The sequence below is a fragment of the Micropterus salmoides genome, unplaced genomic scaffold (genome assembly GCF_014851395.1).
Source record: "Micropterus salmoides isolate LMB-PRFRI ecotype aquatic unplaced genomic scaffold, ASM1485139v1 Ms_hic_scaffold_912, whole genome shotgun sequence".
Taxonomy (NCBI): domain Eukaryota; kingdom Metazoa; phylum Chordata; class Actinopteri; order Centrarchiformes; family Centrarchidae; genus Micropterus; species Micropterus salmoides.
This window is the reverse complement of record NW_024044696.1, coordinates 17,501-28,280: the sequence shown is the minus strand read 5'-3', so window position 1 is coordinate 28,280 and position 10,780 is coordinate 17,501. Positions and strand designations below refer to the sequence as shown.

Sequence of the window (10,780 nt, the reverse complement as noted above, 5' to 3'; positions counted from 1 at the left end):
TCACCGCAGCCCCCTCAGTCTGAACGACGGGGTGCGTCTGTTGGAGCGTCTGTCAGAGAGGATCGGCCCTCTCCACCGGCGCCTTCATCAACATCAGGTAGGACCGAGGACGCCGGCGGCCCTGAACCCTCACTAACATATGTGAAACACCTCCGATGCCTCTGGAGCCTCCTGAGCACGTTTGGTGGATCCCTGACTTTTATTTCATGGGGTTAACCTAAATCTTTGGCCCTGACGCTGAGACATAAAAGCGTGTGGAGCTGAGCAGCATGGTGCTGGTTTCTGCATGATTTTATTCTGCTTACCTTTTCCCTGCTTGGACTAACCTTTGCACCTGACACTGACCCCTGACTTTGACCTAAAACTTTCTCCACCTTATCAAGTTGTTTTGGTCTGAAAGTCTTTATTCAAGTCCTCATAGCTCCCATAAAGTGGCTGCTAGTCGTCCACACAGAGTAAGAATAAATAAATAATCTAAAAATACAAGTCATGTTTGTGTGAAGAGGAAAAGAAAAGAGTTCAAATCCCACATTATCAAACTGAAAGAAATAGGGGATCTGATTTTACAAGTAAAATATTGTGTTTTTAATTCTATTATATCATTAAGTTATTTTATATTAGATTATTATATCAATATATTATTTTATTTTATATTATTATATCATTGTGTTCTTTTATTATATAATAATAATATGTAATTACGTTGGTAAAAACATAATATTATGTTAATGTATATAATATAATCATACAAAAACTGCCAAAAAGAAAAGAAAAAATATGAAAAACAAGAAGTGAATAAATAACTTGATGTGATTAATAATAGTCTTTATGGAGCCGACGTAAATTACAATTAACTGCAATCAATTTCCATTAAATTCAGACGTAAAAAAAAAAAAGAAGATCATTGTGAAGCTAAAAATGTAAACAATAATCCTAAATTACAGAACACACCAAGAATAAAAGATTATGAAAAACGTCCCAAACAATGAAAACTGAATCCTGAGATAAGGAATAAAAAATACTTTAGAATATCCATGAAACAAGTTGATTTGAAGTAAGAACACTGAAATATTGTTGTTGCTCTGACAGATGTTTTCACCTGTCACAAGACAATAAAACGGAATGAAACCACTTAATTACAGAAAAAACAATGCGTTGCTAAGATGAGGTGGAGATTTTTGCAGTGAAGAAACCAGAATAAACATCTGCTGATGAAGCTGGGTCTAGTTCCGCTTCACTGTTCATGTTTAATATTTCAGTTATTCATCCAGAGTTATAAAAACACAGCCGAACAAGTTTAAAACACAATATGTTTGAATACATGAAGCAGAAAGCCAGAGTTTTCTCTGTAAAACCACAGGTAGAGGAAGTATTTAGATCCTTTACTCAAGTAAAAGTACTAACACCACAAAATGCACCAAAATATGTGAAACTCCTGCATTGAAATTGCTTTTTTAAGTAAAAGCATTTACACTAGACTTAAAGTATTCCAAGTTAAAGTATTTAATGCTTAAAATTAAAAATAAAAACTATTAAGATAAATTTAAATAATTTACAGCAAACATTTGAGAAGCTGGATGCCAATTAATTTTCTGTCAATCGACTAATCGTTTCAGCTGCATGTGTAGTTTAATCCAAAAGAAAGCGCCACATATTAAAAGCTCTTCATATGTTTGGATGTACATATATTTATATTTATATTAAAAATGGCTTCATTTGTTAAGCTAATAACAAAAGCTGTAAACTAAATAGAAAAAGAACAATATTGACAGTTTAGAGTAGAAGTACAAAGTGGCATGAAAGAATATGCTCAAGTAAAGTACAAGTACCTCAGATGTGTACTTAAGTACACTACTTGAGTACTGAGTTCGGCTTTGGATCTGCTCTTGTGTTTCCTGCAGCGTGGTCGGACCTGCGATCACCTTCAGGATCAGACCGAACTCCAAGAACCTGACGGCTGGAGATGTGGCAGAGAAGGCGGGTACGTCACCTGGTGGTTTATCGATTTCAACAGTTAAAAAACAGACACAGCAGGAACACAATACTTCAAATACTACCCACACATAGTCCTTCAAGTACTCCAGGTTTGGGAGCTGAAATATGCACGTGTCAGTGTGTTTTTCAATGTTTTATTTTTGCAGTTGCAGAGAAGAACTTTCTGGAGTCTGAGACGGGCCTGAAGGTGCTGCAGGGCGGTGTCGGAGAGGTGGGTGCGCTTGTGTTTGATACCTGAGGCGTGCAAGGAAGAAGAAGTGAGAGAAGGAGAAAGGCAGCAGAGAGGGTTTAGCGTGAAAGCTGCAGGAGCAGTGAGGGATAAAGACCAAATTAGATCCAGTTGTGACGGGATGAGCGGAGGGATGAAGGTTAGAGAGGAGGAAATGAGGGCGCAGACTCTACTCTCTTTGTGTGTGTGTGTAGTAGTAGTAGTAGTAGTATTGTAATATTGATGTAGCTGGTAAAAGTAGCAAAAGTCTACCACAGTATAGAAATACTTAAGCACAATTCCTGCATTCAAAAGTAAAAGTACTCAAAGATGCAGGATGGCCCATTTTTAGAATAATATATATTATACTATTGGATTGTAATTATAGTAGTAGTTAGTAGTAGAAGTGGCTACCCCTGCTGCTACTATTACTATGTCAGTGGTGGTAGAAGTACTTATATCTCAGTATAAGCTACAATGTAAAAGTAGTGTAGAAATACTCAAGTTACCAAATAAACAAAGTGGAGTATAATATGTGCCTCTAAAATGTAGTGGAGTAAAAGTATAAAGTGGAAAAACTCAATTAAAGTACAGGTACTTCAAAACTGTACTTGAGTAAATGTACTAATTTACTCTCCATCATTTTTGAAAAAGATGATAATCTGGAAAAGCATCTTTCAAAAAACTTCAGAGCAGTTTTTTTTAACACACTTTTATTTTGAAAGTCAGTCCTGGAAGTCCAGTTGGTTTGAATTTATTTTAACTTGACAGTCTTGATTTTTCCGGAGCCCCATGTGAGTTTAGCAGGACGTCAGGAAAGTTGCTCCGCATCGTGTGTTTGGTGAGTGAAAACAGAAAAATCAGCTCATTAACACTTTATTATTATTATTGTTAAAGTAGTTTATCTATCGAGCAGTAAAGTTGAGTGAACACTTTATGCTCATTGATCACGTGTGTCACACAGTAGCCTTATAAAGATGATTTAATAACATGTTGATAGAGATCTATATGCACTTTCAATTCTTCATCTCTATATAATGTTGCAGCACTATCAGGGTGTCTGAACACTTAATAACATGTTTATAGTGACATTAATGTACTTTTTATTATCTATGGTCTGGATCATAATCTTAATAACAATATATTCCCTTGTGTACTCATTGGCCAGTTAATAAGATGTTTTATCATGTAATATTTTTGTACTTAAACTCATTTATGTCACTTATTATATTACGTATATAATGCCCCTGTAATATTCCTACAGTATAAGGATGTATCATCTCTACAGTCAGTTTAAAGTGACATTTGTGTTCTTTATACCACTTAATGTATTTGTTTAATATTTCTAAAATATATGTCTTATAGTACAATGAAGTATTTCCCTGATTAATGTTATATTTTATCATCATATCTGTAGGCCTGTAATGCTATTATATATATTGAATTGTAATGCACGTGTAGCTGTGAGTGAGTTTTACTGCAGTTTTACTGTATTTTTCCGTGTATTACCTGAGCACAGAAGCATGAATACTTTATATCGTAAGGTTTCTGCAACTCTTGTCTGTTGTCTGACAACTTTTTCTGACATGCTTAAGGAACTTTTCAGCTGTTGTGCGGCCTCTTTAAATGATTTATTCTTGCATTATAAGCAGCGATGCGGCTTGTAGTACCACGAATTAAAGTAAGGAGAAGAGGTTCTTCTAAAAAGCCTAAAGCAGTGAACCTCTTTAAATCCACTTGTGTCCTCCAGCCACATGTAGCCGGTCATCCATTTTCTTTTTTTCTCTTCTGTTTCACACACTGAAGCCCACTGGGGCCCCTTCATAATAGCAGGTGAAGTAGCCTTTCTACCCCCCTGAGCTCAAACTTTAATGTGTTTCAGACACCACACACACACACACTGAGAGAGAGAGAGCGCCTCACATTCCTGAGGCCCACAGGGAGGAAGGAAGGAGGAGGTCAGGAAGGTCAAGAGAGACAATTCATCCAGGGGGAAAGAGGGAGGGGAAGAAAAGAGAATGGAGGGAGGAAGAAAGGAAAAAGGATGATGAAAAGGAGGGGGAGAGACAGTCGGGGAGTGACAAGGGGAACAAAGAAGATAAAAGGATGGAGGAGAGGAGGGAAGGAGAGGAGGGAAGACGAAAGTAAGGTAGGCAAGAGGGGGGAGACTGCTTTCGCTGTTCCTTGATCTTCAAGAGGTTAAGGAAATATGTGGAGGAGAAATCATGGGAGAATCTGACTGTACTTACACTAGACTTTAAAAAATAACATCTTTATTTGCAACACAAGGAAGATACACCGATCAGCCATCGCCTGGAAGCACTGAAGCCCGTCTCCTTAGCATTTAGAGAACTCGACCAGCTCTTATCACAGCTGCCACCTGATACCGATCATTTCACTCAGTTAGGAACCTTCCTAAACAAAAAAAAAGACCACAGCCCAGGTCTTACAAAAAAACCCCACAGGTGAAATAGTGAGAAACCACATTGACATTTATAACATGCGAAATGTGTTTCACAGAGGATATTAGCCTATATGTGACATTGTTGTTTTCACGTGCAAAACATGAACAAAACCATGTGTGCTGTTATGATGTAAATTTATCAAATACGTAACTTTTACATGCTAAATAAATAACTACGTAGCTACAGTACATATACAACCATACATTTCTATTTACAAATAAAGAAATAAAATAGAATAAACAAAAAAGTCACGAATGAAGCAAACCTTAATGCAAGAAATCATTTTTTAACCTCAACAGCTGCTCTAAATCCTAATGAAGGTGGTTTAACCTAAAAAAAAAAGACCCACACACACACTGTAGTCCTGCATGTTGCAGCACTGAGGCACATTTTTGTCCCAGGTTCCCGCTGAGATGGATGGGAAGACATTAAAGAAGAAACACCTCCTCCTCCTCCTGCTCACACTTTCTTTTATTCAGCTGTCCACCTCGTTAGCTAACTGGGTGCACAGAAAGCAGATTCATTTTCTTTCCTGCTCCACAGAGGAATGATGGGAAAGCGCTGCCCGTGGCGACCCGAGTCCAGCCCGGCTCCCGCGTGGTGTTCTCCACGCTGGTGGCCATGGCCTGCATTGGCGGCATCCTGGTGGCGGCCATGACCATCGCCTGCCTGCGCCACCACGCCCACCGGCTGGCAGCGAAGAAGCTGGGTCTGGGACCAGAGGGGGGCAGCTTCAGCCACCAGGAGTACCAGGTGAGGAGAGAGAGAGAAGTTACAGCTCTTAAAAAGCACATTTAAATCAAACAATAAAGGACAAGTAATCATTTACTACATGTAATACACGATCATGGGGTTTAAAGGTCCAGTGTGTAATATTTAGGAGCATCCGTTAACAGAAATGCAATATAAAATCCATAACTATGTTTTCAGAGGTGTATAAAGACTTGATGAACCGTTAAGTTTTTATTACCTTAGAATGAGACATTTGTATCCACATACGTCCTCTTACATGGAAGTCCACATGTTGTGGCCCACAAGTAGCCCAAACGGAGCGTTGAATACGTACGAAGAAAAAGAAGTGTTAGTACTAGTAGTCGTCGTCGTCTGGTTTATTAGAGACGACAGAGCAGTATATAAATATCTAAGAAGGCTTTGCCAGAGGTTCTCTCTATTATATAAAGATATTAAAAGAGGACCACGACAGTTTTCACAGCCTTTTTGTTGTTGGATTTAGAAATTAAAATGAAATAAGACATTGTAGATGCCTGCGTGTTGTTTAAACGCTCTGATAATGCTAATCCAACACATCTTTGCAGTGGCGTCCATGTTGATTCCACATTCAGACTTAAGAGCACTTGAACACACCCTGAAGTCTGAAGAACGACTTCACAACTCGGGAAATGGGACCATCTGAGGAGCACGTGAATGCACCGTGGGCCACTGGTTGCAGTTCATAACCCTCACCTCTAGATGTCGCTAAAACGTACACACTGAACCTTTAAGAGCTGTCAGATTGGAGATTAACTAAATACAGTGAACGTCTCTGCAGGGTTAGGCGTTATAAATTTTATTTATTTGACTTTTCGTTTGTTACAATGCCTAAAATATAATGTGTGTGCGGAAGTAACATAGATGACACACTGCAAAGCTGACATATATCAGAGACTAGTTGGTGAACATAGTGGAGCATTTAGCAGCTGAAGAGCCAGATATTTACCTCAGGAGGTGGTAGAGATCAAAAATAATAAGATATTATTATATTATTATTATATTGCATTCATGAGGTAGACACAGAAACAACTCCAAACTACTGCTAATATGAATGTTATAAGGTGATAATGTGTCAGCTTGTGGAAATGCTCCCAAATAGCTTTAAAATGAGTCTGTGCAGGTTTAAAGAACATTATAAAAACGCAATATTTAAAATAATGTTATTAAAATAAACACAACAAAAGACATTAAATAAGTAATAAAACATATAAAAAGCTCTGTGAAAAACCCAGAAACTAAATAAAGCAGTGTAACAACACGATACATACATAACTGGCTCACCAGGACCTGTGTCGCCAGCACATGGCCTCCAAAGGAGCCTTCGGACGCATGGAAGCCGCTGCCCTCGGCGCCGTGGGAGGTGCGAGCGGAGGAGGAGGAGGAGGAGGAGGAGGAGGAGGAGGAGGAGGAGGAGGAGGAGGAGGTGGAGGTGGTGGTGGTGGAGGAGGAGGGGGTGCTGGTGTCGGGGGAGGAGGAGCAGGAGCAGCGGGAGGAGGAGGTGCAGACTCGAGGGTGAGCAGCGTGTCGTCCCAGTTCAGCGACGGAGCCCAGCCCAGTCCGAGCTCCCACAGCAGCACGCCGTCATGGTGCGAGGAGCCGGCGCAGGCCAACATGGACATCTCCACCGGTCACATGATACTGGTCAGTGCCACGCAGCGTGTGTTTGTCATGTGATCACTCTGAGGAGGCGCTGACTGATGTTTCAGGTCTAAAGATGTCCGGAGGATAGAAGGCTGAAAAACTATTTCACAAACACAAATTTAAATTTAGTTTTTCTGTTGAATTACTAAATAATTGTACCTCCACAGTAAATACTGAAGACATACGCAGCCTGTAACAACACATTTACAAACACATTCACTATTTCAACCAAATTCAAGCAGAGTTTTATTATGTTTTACCTCTTTTGAGCTGCAAATCACTAAATCAACGCTAACTGGATTCCTTAAGAAAATATTTAGGACCAGTTCACCCGGACTGCTCATTTATTCATGCAGTAGTGCAAACAATTTAAGGATTAACCGTGTTTTAAAGTTCATTCTTGACCTTGGAAACAGTAGTGTGTTCAATCTATCAAAGTCAAACATGAAAAATTACCATGAAAATGTCCTTTTCTACTTTTACAAACAAGCTCAAATCAGCAAGTAGTTCAAATTTCTAAAGTCTGATTTAAAAGTCGATTTTACTTTCAGTTTTGGGAGACTGGACAGATAATTGGCTTTAAAATGTTTAAGGGGAATTCATGAGAAATTGACCTTCAAAGATGGACAAAATATTTATATGAATATTGAAAATGTTAAAATGTTTTGTTTCTTTTCTTTTGTTGTTGTTCTGACTTTCAAAAGAAAGTCTAATGTAGTTTAAGTTTCAAACACCTTTTACCTGCTGAGAAATGTGCAGCAGGAGAGGAACTTTAGAAAGAAAGAACTTTATACAATATATATAAGTTTTTAACAAGTTTACAAAGTGCTCAACAAATAGATAGTTTGTATTCATTTGTATTACAAACAGCAGTCTTAGGAATATTTTTACAGCAGCAGTGGCTTGCTAACACCCCTCAGGCCTACATGGAGGACCACCTGAGGAACAAGGACCGTCTGATGAAGGAGTGGGAGGCTCTGTGCTCCTACCAGGCCGAGCCCAGCGCCGTCTCTGTGGCTCAGAGCGACGCCAACGCCAAGAAGAACCGCTGCCCCGACTCCGTGCCCTGTGAGTCCCAACAGCTGCTTCGCTTCCAGTCCCACCGATGATTGATTTAAAACCTTTTAACAGCATGTCACACGTCAGATCCCAGATTTTCAGGGCCGACTTTAGGGAGAAATGTGTCTAAAATGATGCACGAGACATCTAGAATATCAATGAAGCACAAATTTATGTGTTATGAAGTCAGACGGGCTGGAATAGGATGATTTTAACGACCTTAAAGCTTCTTGAGGGAAAATAAAAGGGGGCATGTTAAATAAATAAAGGAGTTAAATGTCACTGTTGTCCTTCAGATGACCACTCGAGGGTGAAGCTGAAGGCGGAGGTCAACCCGTCACGCTCTGACTACATCAACGCCAGCACCATAGTAAGTCTGTGGTGGTCACCATGGTAACCACATTATTCCTCTGGGAGAGCTCATGTTTGACCCGCTGTTGTTGAAGAAACGTGATCCGCGGGAGGGGAATTAAAGCCCTTCTTGTTTTTGTTTGGTGAGTTTATCTCGTCATCCATCCACTCCCAATCAGTCAATCAGAGATCAGTATGCCTCCCACAAAATAAAATAACCTGATCCACCAAGTAACGTTTGAAACGAGACACTGCCGGTGATGAGAAAGGGTCAAATGTTTCCCAGTAAATTATGGATTATGAGCTGAAGTTCTGCACAGCATTAAGTTTTAGTATCATGACTCTCAAAACCTGAAAACCAAGATTAGTGTTTTTGTTTTTGTAGGAGGCCTTAATATTTAAACAGTAAAAATATATCAACCTGTTGACAACAGAAACCTGTACCTGCAGGTTGAAATATTCTTACTGCACTGACTTTAAGAAAATAAGACTATTAGGACTCTAATCCCAGACAAAATAAGGTGTTTTCTGCAGTGAAATAAATGTTATTTCTTTTCTGGGCCGAGATAAGATATCACACTGATCTGAAAGGACACCAGTTCAATTTAAAGAGCTAGAGTATCTTTCTCGTGCATGTCCTCCACACTTCCTGTGTCATGCATTAGCACCACAGCATCTTTAGCCAGGTCAATCTTCTCTTATTCCATTTAAAAGATTAATTTAGCCTCAATATGTCTCCAAACAATCTGATGCTCCTGGTAAACGCACTGAAAGCAGAAAGAATGCAGTCGCTGCCACCATCTTAGCTGGTTTCTCTGGTATCTGACAATTTGTGCTCAGCCCCGAGGCGACCTTTGACCCTGTATAACCTTTCATCCCCCCGCCCCCCTTCAGATTGAGCACGACCCCCGGATGCCTGCCTACATCGCCACCCAGGGCCCCCTGTCACACACCATCTCTGACTTCTGGCAGGTCAGTGAGACGCAGAATTAAACCTTCTAGTTTGTGCAGATAAATAAAGTAGTGCTACTGCGTACATGGAGGGGTGAATTCCAGTTATTGTTGTGCAGATGGTGTGGGAGAACGGCTGCACCGTGATTGTGATGATGACGGCCCTGGTGGAGGACGGAGACAAGCAGTGTGACCGCTACTGGCCTGATGAGGGCTCGTCCCTCTACCACATCTATGAGGTGAGGACAGTGTCAGAGTGGGAGAGAGCGAGCCAGGGAGGACGTTTCCGATCAGTTTTCAGCAGCTGTCATTTTTTACTGCTCTGCAGGTCAACTTGGTGTCGGAGCACATCTGGTGCAACGACTTCCTGGTGCGGAGCTTCTACCTGAAGAACGTGCAGACGCAGGAGACCAGGACACTCACGCAGTTCCACTTCCTCAGCTGGCCGGCACAGGGCATCCCCACCTCCACACGCCCCCTGCTGGACTTCCGCAGGTACTGACGCTACCTGTTTATCCACACTTTGACACTAAACGGAGAGACAACGTTATTAAACAGTGTAAAATTTAGCTGCATTACTGAGGTGTTTATGCATCGTAATATCAATAAATTAAGACACTGACAGCTGATTAGCCTGGGTCACATATGGACGCACGGAAAAGACCTCTGGGAAGCCCTTTAGCGTCATTCATGAAAGCTAAAAGCAGGTGTAGGATATAAAGAAGATAAGCCCTACACATCCAAAAATGGGATATGGGAAATGAGATTGGTCTTGACCAAACGTCCATACGATACGCTGTCAGTCATGATAAAAGGTCAAATGTTTCCCAGCAAATTTTAGATTTTGAGCTGAAGTTCTGCACAGCATGTAGTTTTAGCATCATGACTCTTAAACCCTCAAAAGTCGGAAGATTCAAACTAAGATTAGTGTATTTGTTTAAGTAGGAGAGGCCTTAATACTTCCTATCAAACCTAAAGTGCTAAAAACCTTATTTCTTTTTTTTTTTTAATTAGGCTTTGTGCAGTAAGAATTTTTCAACCTGTTGGCTTCAGAAATCAACTTATTTCAAGACTTTTCTGAAAGCGAGTGTTTGTACCTGCAGGTTGAAATAATCTTACTGCACTGACTTTTAGAAAATAAGACTTATAAATTAAATAAATGAATAATAACTAAATGCTATTTCTATTCTGGGCCGAGCTAAGATATCACACTGATCTGAAAGGTCGCCGGTAGTTCAATTTTAAGAGTAAAGTACTCTTAAAGATAGAAAACACAAGCTAGTGTATCTTTCTCGTGCATGTCCTCCAAACTTCCTGTGTCATGCATTTGCGCCAGAGC

At 40.2% G+C, this 10,780-nt stretch overlaps 1 protein-coding gene across 2 annotated transcripts in view; it reads left to right on the top strand.

The window, feature by feature from the left end:
- Positions 1-1,840: 1,840 nt before the first annotated feature.
- Positions 1,841-10,780, top strand: part of LOC119896304 (receptor-type tyrosine-protein phosphatase-like N) — a 19,084-nt gene continuing 10,144 nt past the window's right edge. Inside the window, exons 1-9 of one of the 2 annotated variants that reach the window (XM_038709751.1) lie at positions 1,841-1,981; positions 2,142-2,206; positions 5,212-5,421; positions 6,739-7,080; positions 8,001-8,148; positions 8,436-8,509; positions 9,385-9,462; positions 9,561-9,680; positions 9,770-9,936. In XM_038709751.1, coding sequence (XP_038565679.1) covers positions 5,290-5,421; positions 6,739-7,080; positions 8,001-8,148; positions 8,436-8,509; positions 9,385-9,462; positions 9,561-9,680; positions 9,770-9,936 — 1,061 coding nt within the window. In that variant the 5' untranslated portion in view covers positions 1,841-1,981; positions 2,142-2,206; positions 5,212-5,289. Of the gene's footprint in view, positions 1,982-2,141; positions 2,207-5,211; positions 5,422-6,723; positions 7,081-8,000; positions 8,149-8,435; positions 8,510-9,384; positions 9,463-9,560; positions 9,681-9,769; positions 9,937-10,780 lie in introns of both variants that reach the window. The other variant, XM_038709750.1, reaches the window with a different exon arrangement.